The sequence below is a fragment of the Microcaecilia unicolor genome, unplaced genomic scaffold, assembly GCF_901765095.1.
Source record: "Microcaecilia unicolor unplaced genomic scaffold, aMicUni1.1, whole genome shotgun sequence".
Lineage (NCBI taxonomy): Eukaryota > Metazoa > Chordata > Amphibia > Gymnophiona > Siphonopidae > Microcaecilia > Microcaecilia unicolor.
Window position 1 is genome coordinate 38,399 of NW_021963340.1, and position 15,582 is coordinate 53,980.

General features: G+C 45.8%; 1 protein-coding gene across 1 annotated transcript in view; it reads right to left on the minus strand.

Moving 5' to 3' along the window:
• LOC115459211 (interferon-related developmental regulator 2-like) overlaps nt 1-7,710 on the minus strand; it is a gene marked incomplete at its 3' end in the record, with an annotated part of 42,642 nt that extends 34,932 nt beyond the window's left edge. Inside the window, exon 1 of the mRNA XM_030189076.1 lies at nt 7,498-7,710. Coding sequence (XP_030044936.1) covers nt 7,498-7,543 — 46 coding nt within the window. The remainder of the gene's footprint in view (nt 1-7,497) is intronic.
• Nucleotides 7,711-15,582: the final 7,872 nt, after the last annotated feature.

Genomic DNA, 15,582 nt, shown 5'->3' on the forward strand with positions numbered 1-15,582 from the left:
CCAAGCTACCAACCTCTGCATTCACTTTAAGATGCAGCCCCCACCCATTCTCCATCTTGTTCCATATTAGCTGTTAATGTACAAATTAGCACATTAACTGCAAAGGTAATGCAGTTAGCATACATTAAGTTATCCAGCTTAGTAAATAAGCCCTTTACAATGCAATCTTCTGGAAGAGCTGATCTCACCTCACTTTGATCAATGAAGAAAGGTACTATTAATTTATTTTTGCAGCCATGAAATTATTTTTCTATGGCATTAGGTAACAGTCAGCTCCTGAGCTCTGATTTGGTGGAAAAGGTGATTAAAATACAAAGTACATTAAATAATTAATTCTCTAATCTCAGAATTAACAGCGGGGTTTACATAACAGGGCCATTCCTTTTCTCTAACTTCCACTTGCTCTATGACCTTGCCCAAGAAACGTAAAAATGCCTTTTTTTTCTCTAGGATGCAAAAGCTACATTAAATATCTCATATAATGCTGTGCTAAACTAACAATCCAGGTCTTAAATCCTTTAATTATCGGTTAATTTTAATTAATCCCTCTATTATAACCTATACTTACACAATCAAATTAATACAATCATATTATACCAAAAAGCATAACTTTATTCAATTTAAACATAAATTCCTACTAATTAGTGGAGATTAAACAAACCACTGGTGCAAGGTATTTAACAACTATGACACTCTAAAATTCTTTTCAATTCACATTTCCCATGACTTTGTATAACATACACATAGTCAATTGACTTATCTTATTTCTCATTCCAAATGAAAAGATGTTTGTATATTCACGTATCTAATCCATAAGCGAGTGTCAGTTATATGTCCGTTGATAAATAAGAGAAATTATCAATGTCCTCGTAGTGAGTCAGTATCCTCTGAAACCATTGACTCCACTCCCGAACCAGATCTTCTATCAAGTTCTTCTCACAACAGTGTTAGAATCTCACACATATCCACAATTGTCCACAGATCTCAACACAGGCCGTGTTGAGATCTGTGGACAATTGTGGATATGTGTGAGATTCTAACACTGTTGTGAGAAGAACTTGATAGAAGATCTGGTTCGGGAGTGGAGTCAATGGTTTCAGAGGATACTGACTCACTACGAGGACATTGATAATTTCTCTTATTTATCAACGGACATATAACTGACACTCGCTTATGGATTAGATACGTGAATATACAAACATCTTTTCATTTGGAATGAGAAATATAAGTCAATTGACTATGTGTATGTTATACAAAGTCATGGGAAATGTGAATTGAAAAGAATTTTAGAGTGTCATAGTTGTTAAATACCTTGCACCAGTGGTTTGTTTAATCTCCACTAATTAGTAGGAATTTATGTTTAAATTGAATAAAGTTATGCTTTTTGGTATAATATGATTGTATTAATTTGATTGGATATAATGCTGTGCGGTATTATTCTTCAGCACAGCATTTTTCAACTGGTGTGCCGCAGCCAGTCTACAGGTGTTCGCCGCGGGAGTTGAGGGTGAGATTAATTTGTGCCGGAACAGAATGCGTCTTTTAAAAGTTTTCTCATCTCTAGTGGTCGGTAACATTGAGCAGCACTTCATACAGCCTGCTTGCACCAACCCTGGAGCCTTCTCTCTGATACAACTTCCTGCTTCTACATAGGCGGTCACTGACCGGAGAAGGAACAAGAAAGAGAGATGTTGGACTATGTGTGTGTGTGTGTGGGGGGGGGGGGGGGGGGAGAAGAAGGAAAATGCTGGACTGCGTGCGGGGTAGGGGTGAGAAGGTAAAATGCTGGACTGCATGTGGGGGGGGGGGGGGGAGGTAAAATGCTGGACTGCGTGTGGGAGGGGAGGGGGAAGAAGGTAAAATGATGACCTACGTGTAGGGGGGAGGGGGAGAAGGTAAAATGCTGGAGTGCGTATGGGGGGGGAAGGTAAAATGCTGGACTGCGTGTTGGGGGGGGGGGAAGGTAAAATGCTGGACTGCGTGTGGGGGGGGGGGGGAAGGTAAAATGCTGGACTGCGTGCAGGGGAGGGGGGAGAAGGTAAAATGCTGGACTGTGTACTTGGGGAGGGGGAGAGGGTAAAATGCTGGCCTGCGTGTGGGGGGGAGGGGGAAGAAGGTAAAATGCTGACCTGCATGTGGGAGGAGAGGGGGGAAGAAGGTAAAATACTGACCTGCGTGGGGGTGGGGAGAAGGTAAAATGCTGGACTGCGTACGGGGGGAGGGAGAGAAGGTAAAATGCTGGACTGCGTGTGGGTGGGAGGGGAGAAGAAGGTAAAATGCTGGATTGCGTGTTGGGGGGGAGGGGAGAAGGTAAGATGCTGGACTGCGTGTGGGGGGGGGAGGGGAGAAGAAGGTAAAATGCTGGATTGCGTGTTGGGGGGGAGAAGGTAAAATGCTGGACTGCGTGTGGGGGGGGAGGGGAGAAGAAGGTATAATGCTGGACTGCGTACGGGGGAGGGGGAGAAGGTAAAATGCTGGACTGTGTGTGGGGGGGAGGGGAGAAGAAGGTATAATGCTGGACTATGTATGGGAGGAGGGGGAGAAGGTAAAATGCTGGACTGTGTGTGGTGGGGGAAGAAGGTAAAATGCTGGACTGCGTGTGGGGTAGAGGGGGAAAGAAGGTAAAATGCTGGACTGAGTGCGGGGGGGGGGGAGGAAGAAGGTAAAATGCTGGACTGTGTGTGTGTGGGGGTGGGAGGTAAAATGCTGGACTGCTTGTGGGGGGGGGGTGGGGGGAAGGGGGAGAAGGTAAAATGCTGGACTGCGTGAAGAGGGGAGAAAGTAAAATGAAGGCCTATGTGCAGAGAGGAGAGAAGGTAAAATGATGGACTAAAAGATGGTGGCTGACAAGAGGGTCACGGAGCTGCTGCTCCAATGACCCCGGTTGGGATCCAGCTCCAAACAGCTCCAGCCATGCCTCGTGGCCGAGGCGCAGCCCTGGATGGACTCAATCCCCACCCGCCCCCGGAAAGAAGGCCTCACCTGCAGATCGTAGGACGAGCGGCTGCAAACTTCTTCGACGGCCCTCCCCAGGTGGTCCGACACCAGAGACGACTTCCCCCTAGCCGGGATCGCGGAGCGGCTTGGACAACAGCGCCCTCCTTTACCCCCATCACAGAGGTGGTGCCCCTCCGCTTGTTGGAAAGCAAAGAGCGCCGAGCAACAGACCGTCCACCACGACCTTGCAGAGCAGCGAGGAAGAGGAATACCGTGCGTCGGAAGGACAATGTGAATCATGACCCCGACGGAGACCCTGCAGCCAGCCCAACCCCGTGGCCGACCATCACCACTCCACGTAGATCGCGGCAACAACGGTGTGGGAGGCCCACGATCACTCTGGGAGAAGCCGGCGCCCCGCGCCTGCCTGCATCGACTGTCCTCAACCCTGCATTGCAGCCGTCCTACCGAGATCCCCATCTCTGACTGGAGATACAGTTATAAGAACCTCAGTACCCTGGGATACCACGGCTGAACAATGACTGTGAGTAAATCATCCTTATGCAATCAATAAGATCCCTACCTCCGACCATTGACATTGCCCTCAGAAACCCCACCAGTTTCAGAAACCACATTGAACCCAATATCAAAATGAATACCTTCAAACTGTTACTAGTAATTTACTCCATAACATTAATTCGCATAACTCTAACTACTCCACTCACTGAAAGTAACATGATACCCATACTACACACACACCAAAGATTGATTGGACACAATACACCCTATCAAACTGGTCACAGTTCAAACAACGGAAAACTACCAACATGCGGACAACCACAACAGAAAGGAAATAAAGGCCCCACTAATACAAAGGAACGACAACTAATAAAAATCCACACACCACCAAACACGGACCCCTACCAAATAATTCAAGTGGGATACATAAACCCCAGATCAGTAATCAATAAAACAATTATAACAGACTGGATCACAGCAATCTCGACCTACTATTCATCAGCAAAACCTGGATCCATGACCATAAGACCCCATAATTTTGGAACTCTGCCCCCCAGGCTACAAAATTACTCACTGGACAAAGAAAGAAAAACAAGGAGGAAGCCTAGCACTAATCTATAGATCTCACTTCACTGTTACAACAACTGCCGAGTCTATTATAACACCAAAACTTGAAATCGCCTCAGTTAGAATTAACCATACCACCCTGCTTGACAACTTAAAAGTTGTCTTGTTTTACAGACCACCAGGTAACTGGCAAGAATGCCAACCACACTTTATGGATTTCATATCGAATACCCGTGTATCTAACTCCAATCTACCTATAATTGGGGACATAAATATACACCTAGAAGACCCTAATGCAACCAATGCACATGAATGCAAGGACTTCCTCCAACTATGGGACCTTAGCTGGCCTAGTATGCAAGCTACCCATGTCAAAGGACACACAATTGACCTCATCACACACAAACTATCCCCAGACTTAAACCTTATACTAACAGACACAAAATGGACAGACATACCTTGGTCAGATCACCACAAGCTAAACTTAACCCTACAGTGTCGAAAAAAAGGCACGTACCTCAAGCAAGAACGCACAACCTACACCACGAGAGACCAAATTGACCCGGTAACATTCTGGCAACAGATCTACAATAATGAATGAATAGCACAAACAGACTCCAAACACTATTTACTAAATTGGGACGACAGATGCAGGAGCACACTAGACAGAACTGCACCATTACAAACAAGAACCACACGAAGAGAAAACTCAATACCTTGGTTCAAAGAAGAACTGAAAATTCTAAAAACACAAGTCAGGAGACTAGAACAAGCATGGAAAAAAATGAAAGATGAATGTACACTTAACGCATGGAAACAAATGCAAAGAAAATACAAATATTCAATAAGACAAACCAAAAAAGCATACAACACCACCAAACTAGGGCCAGACTACAAAGACGCACATAAACTCTACCAACTCGTGGATAAATTACTAGACACCACACCGGTTACCACAACCAGCACAGACACCCCATCAGCAGACAACCTCGCCAAACACTTTAATGAGAAATTTATAAAACTATGATCCACGATACCACTGATCACGAAAAATTCATGGATTGCCTGGACCCAACCCCCAATGAATACCCAGCAGATCGAATCTGGACAAACTTCGATCTTCTAACCGAAGAAACCATCACTCAAGCAATTAACAAATTTGCCAAATCCCACTGCAAACTGGATATTTGTGCCAACAACCTAATAAGGCTCGCCACCCAACAATTCATAACAGACCTCACATCACACATGAATTACATGTTACAACACGGACTTTTCCCCAAGGAGAAAGGAAATTTACTACTCACCCCTATACCCAAAGATTTAAAGAAAAAATTAAATGACACAACCAACTATCGACCAGTAGCATCCATTCCTCTGGTAGTCAAACTAATGGAAAGTATAGTAACTAAACAACTTACCGATTACTTAAACAAATTCACAATACTACATGAATCACAGTCAGGATTTCGATCCAACCACAGCACCAGTGCTAATCACTCTCCTAACCATATTCAAACAAATAATTGCAACCGGAAATAATGTGCTTCTCCTACAATTTGACATGTCCAGCGTGTTCGGCATGGTCAGCCACCAAATACTTTCGAACATCTTAGAGTACTTCGGGATTGGAGGAAACGTACTTAGATGGTTTAATGGCTTCCTAACTGCAAGAACATATCAAGTGATATCAAATTCAAAAACGTCATCACCATGGAAACCTGAATGCGGAGTACCACAAGGATCACCGCTCTCACCAACCCTTTTTAACTTAATGACACCTTTAGCAAAAACCAAGGACTCAATCCGTACATCTATGCACACAATGTCACGATCTACATCCTGTTCATGCACGATCTAACCGAAATCACAAATGAAATCAAACACAGCCTCCAAATAATGAATTCATGGGTGGACGCAATCCAACTAAATCTAAATGCAGAAAAGACACAATGTCTCACTCTCTCCTCACAATATAACACAAACAAACCCAGCACCACAAACACCCCAGACTACATCCTTCCTATCTCAGACAGTCTGAAAATTCTTGGAGCTACAATTGACCGGAATCTCACACTCGAAAGCCATGCGAAAAACACAGCAAAGAAAATGTTCCACTCAATGTGGAAACTCAAACTAATCAAACCATTCTTCCCAAGGGAAATATTCCGCAGACTGGTACAATCAATGGTGCTAAGCCACCTAGATTACTGCAATGCCATCTATGCCGGATGCAAAGAACAAATCATTAAGAAGCTTCAAACTGCCCAAAACATAGCAGCCAGACTCATATTTGGAAAAACGAAATACGAAAGCGCCAAACCCCTAAGAGAAAAACTACACTGGCTCCCACTAAAAGAACGAATTGCGTTCAAAGTTTGCACCCTGGTCCACAAAATCGTCCACGGGGAAACCGCGATCTATATGTCAGACCTCATAGACCTGCCAACTAGGAACACAAAAAGAACAGCATGCACATTCCTCAATCTCCACTATCCCAGCTATAAAGGACTTAAATACAAATCCACATATGCATCCGGCTTCTCCTACATATGCATGCAACTTTGGAACGCACTACCGAAGGCCATAAAAACAATGCACGACCTAACAATCTTCCGAAACCTACTGAAAACTGACCTATTCAAGAAGGCATACCATAATGATCCATCCTAAATACTGAACAATTAGACTTTACATGAACTAGACAAAATCGAACTCTCTACACATGACTGTTTACCTCCTTGCTACTAATGAAAATTACGCAATACGCACTACCACTTTATTTCTCATGCCGGAAATGAACTCTCTATAGTTGATTATCTAACTTATGTTATAATTTATTCTATTACTCAGGAACCTCTATGCAATACCATATTGTATTCTATTTTACCATGTATGTGCCTTAATGCAATACCATTTGTAATTCTTTACCCGGTAATGTAAGCCACATTGAGCCTGCAAATTGGTGGAAAAATGTGGGATACAAATACTACAAATAAATAAATGGTCTATTTATTTGTTGCATTTATACCCCGCTCTTTCCCGCTCGATAGCAGGTTCAGTGCGGCTTACAATGTATGGGTACAAAGTATCACAGGAATAATACAATGTATGGGTACAAAGTGTCATAGAGATAACATGAGTGGAGGGGGGGGGGGGGGGGTGCCATAAGATGAAAAAAGTTGAAAATCTCTGCTACAGCGATTAGGCCCGTAGCCAGCAGAATAGGTGGGGTGACCACCCTCCCCCCCCCGGGTGCCAAGACTCCATCAATAGTTTACCCACATAGCATCACTGGGGGGAGGGGGCAAGGCTAGAGATTGGCCTCTTCGACCCCTCCAATCAAACAGCTGTTCCATTACTGCCACCATAATCAGGAAAAGTTATTCAGGTGCTTGATTAACCTACGTCAGAGAAGCTCGAGGGCCTGCACCTGTTCCTGTCCCGCACCCTCCCCCTGTCCCGGCCACTCACCCCGGCCGCCCTTCTTCTGCGAGTTGCCCTTGCGCGCCCGGGGCATGTTGCTGGTTTCGGTATCAAGAGACCGGTCGGCCGCCTGCGCTGAGAGGGTGGAGGAACCGGAGACCGGGGGTGCCGCTCCCGTCGCTTGTGACGCTAACGCTCTGCACGAGGAAAGAGCACGCCGCTGCCAGTTCCACCATCTTCACCCCGCTACACTGTCTGACTCGCGACGCGCTCAGCTCCCGCCGCCGGCATCAGCCGCTGCGCCTCCTGGGACATGTAGTTTTCAGACGACAATCGCCGCGGGACACTCAACTGTGACACGGCAGCGTCAGGACTACAAGTCCCGGAACACACGGCGCGGCGCAGCTGACGTGTCGAGAGCAGGTGGGAAAGCGAGACAGGAAGGAAGGTGCTTTGCAGCCTACAACGGGTAATCTTTTCTTAAGTGAGAAACTTCTCAACTATACGTGGCCAACGTGTACTTTGAGGGAAGCGCCCTTTTCAGAATGTTGCAGGGATTGTTCCTTTCCTGGGTCAATTGGGCCTGAGCTCAGTTCTGTTCTAGTGCCAGGCACTGACTGAAATTAGGTATGGTTCAGCTACTACTTCTATTATTTATAATTTCTATAGCGCTACAAGGCATACGCAGCGCTGACTGTACACCATACACAAAAAGACAGTCCCTGCTTAAAGAGCTTACAATCTAGATAAGACGGGTAAACAGAACGATTAAGGGTAAAGGAATAAATAAGTGAGGATAGCTCTGGTTAATGGTAGGGATTTTTCCTTTGCAAGGCTTTCTGGTATGTTCTGCCTTCTGACAGGGTGGAGGAGACCCAGAGGGACCTTTTTGTGCAATATAGTCAGACTTCTCTGTTGGGGGAAAAACCTCATAGTTGCTGGATCACAAAGGGAATTAGGAGCTAAAGCCTGGGGCTTGCCTCCACTGCCTCCAGTCTGGGCCTTGGTTCCTGCTCTGCTCCCAACTTCCAACTGATGCTCCAGCTTTTTCAACAGATACACCTTGTTCCCCCACCCCCATCACATACCACCCTGCCCTTCTGTCACACCCCCCCACTGGTGTCCTATCCTCTCCTCACTGTACTGCCCTGGTGGTCTACTGACCTCTTCAGGGCAGGAAACAGCCCCTCTCTTTCCTGCCCAGGGCGGCTGCAGACTGTTTTGTTACCTCCCGTCCTGGCGCTGATTCAAAATGGCTGCGAAGAGTTCAAGCAGTGATCTTGCAAGACTTCTGAAGAAGGCTCCCGAGGCCGCCGTTTGAACTCATATACAAAGTCACAAGTATTAGGCATGTGACACAAGCAGGGTCGTAGCCAGACCTCGCGGTGGGAGAGGGCCTGAGGTGGAGGGGCACATTTTAGTCTGCTGCCGCCACCCCCCCCCAAGCCTCACTCCCCCCTCCCCCCCCCGTCCTGCTGCGCCCCTCCTGACGTCATGCACGCTCCTTTAAGTGAAACTCTGCATGCTCGATTTCACTGAAAGGAATGTGCAGGATGTCAGGAGGAAGAGACAGCAGGGCTGGGAATGTGGCGCCACAGGAGAGCGGTGCTGAACAAGGCTTCAGCTGGCAGGGGTTGGGGACCCCTGCCAGCAAAACCAGGAGCTCAGACAAAATGTTTGGGGGCCCAGGCCCCCCGTGGGCCCACATAGCTACACCACTGTACACAAGTACTTAGGTCCCTTCGCCAGCTCACATGCCTAAAGGTGCTTTTCACGTGCAGTGGCATATTCTCTCGCTCCCTTGAATTGTGCCTGTCCCCTCCCTATGGCCTGGTGTCGCCCCCACCCCTCCCCTCCGCCTGCTCAGTGGACTGCAAATCATATCAGTATAGGCACCAGCATCAAAGCTGCCCTGCTTTTAGCTGGCACAGGTACTCTCTCCTCCACTGTGTCCCTTCTTCTTTAATGCAACAGGAAGTTGCATCAGATGAGGCAAGACATGGAAGGAGAAAGGGTGCCTGCACCAACTGAAGGCAGCATGGCTATGACACGGGCAGCTAAACAGGGAAGGTTTGCAATTCAGAGCCAGGTGCAGAGTTGCCAAGGGGTCCCAATTTTTGAGAGAGTTTAGTATACACCCCCAGCCCTGCCCCACTCTGCCTTGTCTCCACCCACTCTACATGGCTCCACCTCCTGGCACACCTCAATCCCACAGCCATATCAGAAAATATTTTATTTAATAGCCTAATACTCTTTTCAATCAGAGGCCAAAACCTCCTGCCTCAGGTCAAGTCAGGACAATAAAATGTTGTAATGGTATCCTCGCCTGACCTGAGGAAGGAAGTGCTGGTCTTTGAAGGCTAATCAAAAATGTTTTAAAAAACAGTGAAGGTATCACCTTATTTTCTGTTTTGTGATTTATTTGTATGTATTAACCTTTATTAACACAGCTACCACATTACTTTATCCTAAATTAAAAATAAAATTATTTTCTGTACCTTTGTTGTCTGGCCATTTACTTTTTCTAATTGTGTTGGTCCCAGTCTATTGATTCTGCTTTCCTTTGTATTCTCCTAACTCTCTTGCCAGGGTTTCCTGTCCATTTGTCATTTTTCTCTCCTTTTTCTTCAATTTATTTTTCTGCCTCTCTCTCTCTGTCCAGATTTAATTCATTCTTACTATCCATTCTTTAATTTCCTTCTTTTTACTTCATCTTCCTATGGAGTTTCATCGTTTCCTCACTTTTGTTCTCCCCATGCCCCTTCACTAACTCTGTCCTCTCCCCCTTTCCATCCAGCATCTCCCCTCTTTCATAAGTATTGCCATACTGGGACAGACCAAAGGTCCATCAAGCCCAGCATCCTGTTTCCAATAGTGGCCAATCCAGGCCACAAATACCTGGCAAGATCCCAAAAAAGTACAAAACATTTTATACTGCTGCTTATCCGAGAAATAGTGGATTTTCCCCAAGCGCTGCGTAACCCTAGTAGCGCTCTAGAAATGTAAAGTAGTAGTAGTAATAATGGTCTATGGACTTTTCCTTTAGGAAGCTGTCCAAACCTTCCTAAAGGAAAAGTCCATAGACCATTATTAAATTGGACTTGGGGAAAATCCACTATTTCAGGGATAAGCAGTATAAAATGTTTTGTACTTTTTTGGGGTCTTGCCAGGTGTTTGTGACCTGGATTGGCCACTGTTGGAAACAGGATGCTGGGCTTGATGGACTTTTGGTCTGTACTAGTATGGCATCCTTCCAGTATCTCCCCCTCTTTCTGTCTGCATCCTTCCATCCAGCGGCTCCTCTTTCTCTCCCTACCCTTCCACTCAGTGTCATCCTTCTTTCTCTTCCCATCCTTCTACCCATTACCCTCTCCCAATCCTTCCATCCATTGTCTCCCTCTATCTCCCCTTCCTTCTAGACAGTCCTTGCTCTCTACCCTTTTCCATTCAGTATGCCCTCTCTCTCTCCCCATCCTTCCAGTGTCTTTCCTCTTCTCTCCCTATATTTCCGTCCAACGTCTTCCCTCCTTCTGCTCCCTCCTTCCAGCATTTTCCCTCTCCCTTCTTTCATCCAGCATCTCTTCGTCTGACCAGATAGGGTCTCCCCCAGTTTCTTCCCATGCTTCTCCCCAGCAGCTTCTCTCTCTCTCCTGCCCTTTTCCGTGTCCCCTCTTTCTCTCCCCATCTTTCCACTCCTCTCTCTCTCTCTCTCAGTACCCCTCTTTCATCCAGCTTTTTCTCTCTTTCTACCCCCTCCTAGCATTTTCCTCTTTCCCTTCTTTCATCCAGCATTTCTCCTCTTTCTCCATCTCACCAACCAGGGTCTCCCTCTTGCTTCCCTTCCTTCTCCCCAGCAACCTGTCTCTCCCCTGCCCTTTTCCATGTCCCCTCTTTCTCTCCCCATATCTCTCTCTCTCTACCCTCCAGCATCCTCACCTTTCTTTTTCTCCCCTCTGCTCTCTCCATTTATTCCTGCCTCCCTCTGGACACCCTTTCCCTCTTCCCCTACCCTTTCCAGCCAGTACCCCGTGTTTCCTCTCTCCTTCCCTATGTTGCAACAGCAGTGCCGGCAAAAGAAGAAAAACAAGAGCTGGGTCGCAGCAGTTTTCAGGCATGTGCTGTCGGCTTTGCCATCCTCTGCCCCCGCTGACATCAATTTCCCACTCCAGGGCAGAGGACCAGCAGAGCCAACAGTGCATGCCTAAAGGCTGCTGTGGCCCTGCGCTTGTTTTTCTTCTTTTGCTGCTGAAGAGAGAGGCAGCGGTGGATCTCAGCAGGAGACTTTCCCGCTTTGGTGGGAGTGTGGGAGATGACCTGCTGAATGCGGGAGACTTGGCAGGTATGGAGGCGGTGAGGGAAGAGTGAGAGATAGCGGACTGCAGGAGGGGAGGAAGAAATGTGGGGATTTTATGGGTAGGAGCAAAGCAATGCTGGACTCGCAGGGAGGAGGGCAGGAGAGAGAGAGGGATACTTGATGGACCCGGAGTGGGGGGGGGGGGGGGGGAGAGAAAAATGCGAGAAGTTGAGGGAAGGAAGAAGAGGAGAGATACTGGCCCTTAGGGGGAGGCAGGAAGGAAGAAGAAAGATGCCAGCCCCTAGTGTGGGGGGGGGGGGGGGGGGGGGGGGAGGGGGACCAGAGAGAGGGAAAGAAGAAAGATATTGGACCCCTTGGGAGGGGGGAGAGGGAATAAAGAGATGAAGAGGTAACGACCTTTTTCAGATATACTGGGGAAAGGAGAAAAGCTAGGAATGGACTTGTAAGACTGAAAGATGCTAAGGACAGCTTTGTGGAGAGTGATGAGGATAAAGAGAACATGTTAAACTACTACTTTTCTTCAGTGTTCACAGCAGAAAATCCTGGAGAAGGACCATGGTTGGCTGCTGAGGGTGTATCTGGGAATGGAGTGGATATTGTGCCGTTCACAGAAGAAAGTGTTTAGAAACAGCTTGAAAATCTGAAAGTGGACAAAGCTATGGTGCCAGATGGGATATGTCCCGGGATACTGAGGGAGCTCAGAGAAGTCCTGGTGGGACCCCTTAAGGTTTTATCTAATATATCTTTAGAGATTAGATAGGTTGCGCAGGATTGGAGACAAGCTGGTCCCTCTTCACAAAATTGGGGACAGGGAAGAAGTGGAAAACTACAGGTCGGTAAGTAGGAAAAGTAATGGAGTTGCTGCTGAAGGAAAAGATAGTTAACTTTCTAGAAGCCAACGGGTTGCAGGGTCCAAGGTAAAATTGCTTTACCAAAGGAAAATCCTGCCAAATGAATCTGACTGTTTTGACTGGGTGACCAAAGAAGTGCATAAAGGACATGTGCTAGGTGTAATCTATTTGGATTTCAGCAAAACCTTTCATATTGTCCCTCACAGAATACTCATAAGCTGAGAGGGCTGTGGTGAACTGGATTGGAAACTGGTTGCCTGACAGGCGACAGAGGGTGGTGATAAAGGAATCCGCTTGGAGGAAAGGAAAATGAGCAGTGGAATGCCTCGGGTCAGTGCTGGGGCCGATTCTGGTTAAGATATTTGTGAGAGATATTGCTGAAGGGTTCGAAGGAAAGGTTTGTCTTTTTGTAGATGACACAAAGATAATAGAGTGGATACCCTGGAGGGAGTAGAAAACATGAGATCTCTAAAATGAGAAGAATGGTCAAAGGTCTGACAGTTAACATTTAATATATACTACTATGGCTCAGTATTTTTATTTCTAATTCCAATAACAAATTAAGTGATATATAATGGTGCTCAGTTCTAAGAAATTTGTACCATTACATCTCCAGAGGAACAGTTGGTAGAATCAGAGGAACCATAATAGCACATCCAGGCATTCCTGTTTATCAAACTACTAGTAAAAAAGCCCCGTTTCTGATGCAAATGAAACGGGGGGCTAGCAATGTTTTCTTCTGTGTGCATGTGGGAGTGTGTGTCCCCCTGCCCTCTGCCCTCTCTCCCCTCCCCCCTCTGAGTCCTTCACTGTTACAGAGCCAGCGATTTGATTTCGTGCTCTGCTGTTTTCCTTCACTGACTGTTTGTTACAGAGGGCGGGGCAGACACTCATGGGGAAACCGGATATCTCTCCCCTTCACACTTCCGTCTGGAGGCTTAATAAAACGTTGGTGTTGCCTTTTATATAGAGAGAAGATAGTATGTACATACTCAGCTGTCTTCTGCAGCACAATTAGAGTAAAGATGTTGCACATGCTATACTGCTCCCTGTAGTAATGTAGAAGGCATGCCATCCTTGAACCTAGCCCAAGCACATGTGGCCCATTAGCTGAGGGGACATTAGCTACAGGGGCCATTCCTGAGACCCACTGGTCATGGGGTGTCCCTGTAGCCAGTGCCCCCCCAGCCACTAGCACCCATCCAGGGTGCATATCCTGCTGAACATGGGACCCAGAGGCCATTTTTGACCCTTACAGGTCATGGGGTGACCCTGCTCCAGATGCAGTGATGCTAACTATGGGGCCCATGTGCCACAGTGGGTGAGTGTGGTCCAGCAGGAGTTAGTCATTCTCCGTGGTGAGCTTCTGAGGGTCATCACCCATCACAACAGGATCGTGGGCCTCATAGTCGCACTATGGAGAGGATGCAAGCTGAAATACATGCCTTGACAGTGACCTTTAGGTACCTCCAGGTATGTATGTTTTCATTCATTCTTATATCCCACAATTATCCAAACATAGGTGTTGGTTCAATGTGGCTTATGATTTCATTTAGTAGATGTTACATTCTTTTGTATATAGCATTGCATTACAGTCATTGTAATTATCATCATTACATTAGTGTCAGACATTTGTATTGTAAGTGGTTAACCATAATATTTCTTGAAGAGGTAGGTTTTTAGGCCTTTCCTGAACTGAAGGTACTCAGCAATGCTTCTTAATGTCTTGGGAATCAAGTTCCACCATTCGGAAACTGGGTAGTTGAATCCAGCCATGTAGATGGATTTGTAGGTTATATTTCTCCAGTTGGGCAGATGGAGTAATTGTTATGCAGCAGCCTTATGCAGAACCGACAAGACATAGTTATGCTCATTTGTCAATTTAGTATGTTGCCATAGATAATTTGTACATATCTTTGTACATATAACTTGATGTTTGATAAGAAATACATATGCAGTTTTTGAATGAACACTTGTGTACATGACATATCTGCAGGCCTGTTACCAAACATTGGGGTATTATCTGTTACTTACCATCATCCATGGCAGGACAGATTGAGGGGGTGGGGGGAGAGACAGAGGCTATGGGCTGGGAAGAGTGAGCGAAATTGGCCAAGACTGGATAAGTGGGAACATAGGAGTCAACTTAAAATGATTGGGGATGCTAAACCCAATAGAAGTTACCCCTCCTTGGACACACAGGGTTTGCTGAATATTTGGGGTGCTCAAGCACCCACATTGCTGGAACAGATCAGTGTCGGAGTTGGTTATAGTGGAAGAGGTGAAGAAGACAGAAGAGGAAAAAATGATCCATGGACAGAAGACCCTTGGAAAGAGAGTTCAAAGAAGACAGGAAAGCAGTAACCAGACACTGAGACCAACACAATTGGAATAATTAAATAGCCAGACAGCAAAGGTAGAAAAAATAATTTAATTTTTTAATTTAGGATGAAGTAATGCGGTTTAGTACACTTTAAAAATTAATAACTATAAATAAAAGAAAAAAAATAAAATAAGGTGACACTTGTATTGGACCAAAACCTACTTCTTCAGGTCGGGACAGTATACTGCTGTAATAGTATGCTTGTCCTGACTTAAGGAAGGAGCTTTGTGCCTCCAAAAACTAGTCAAAAAATATAATGTTAGTCCAATAAAAATGTATTACCTTATTTTCTATTTTTGTTTTATTTGTTAATTTAATGTAACAATTGGAATATGTAAGTTTTAAAAATGTATATCTGCTCTCTTTATATTTTGCATGGTACAAAGGGATGTATAACTAGTTCTGTTTCTTTGGTTTTGTGCTGTATGCAGAGTATGGCTTCTCGGTGGTTCAGTTTCATTTTTGTCTACATATTTCTGTTTTTAGTTTATGGCTATTATTCTATACTTCATGAGGGGCTACCTCTGTTCATGTGTGAAAAAGGCCGGGTATTCATCAAGTGTCTGTGTGGAACTAATCTGTAC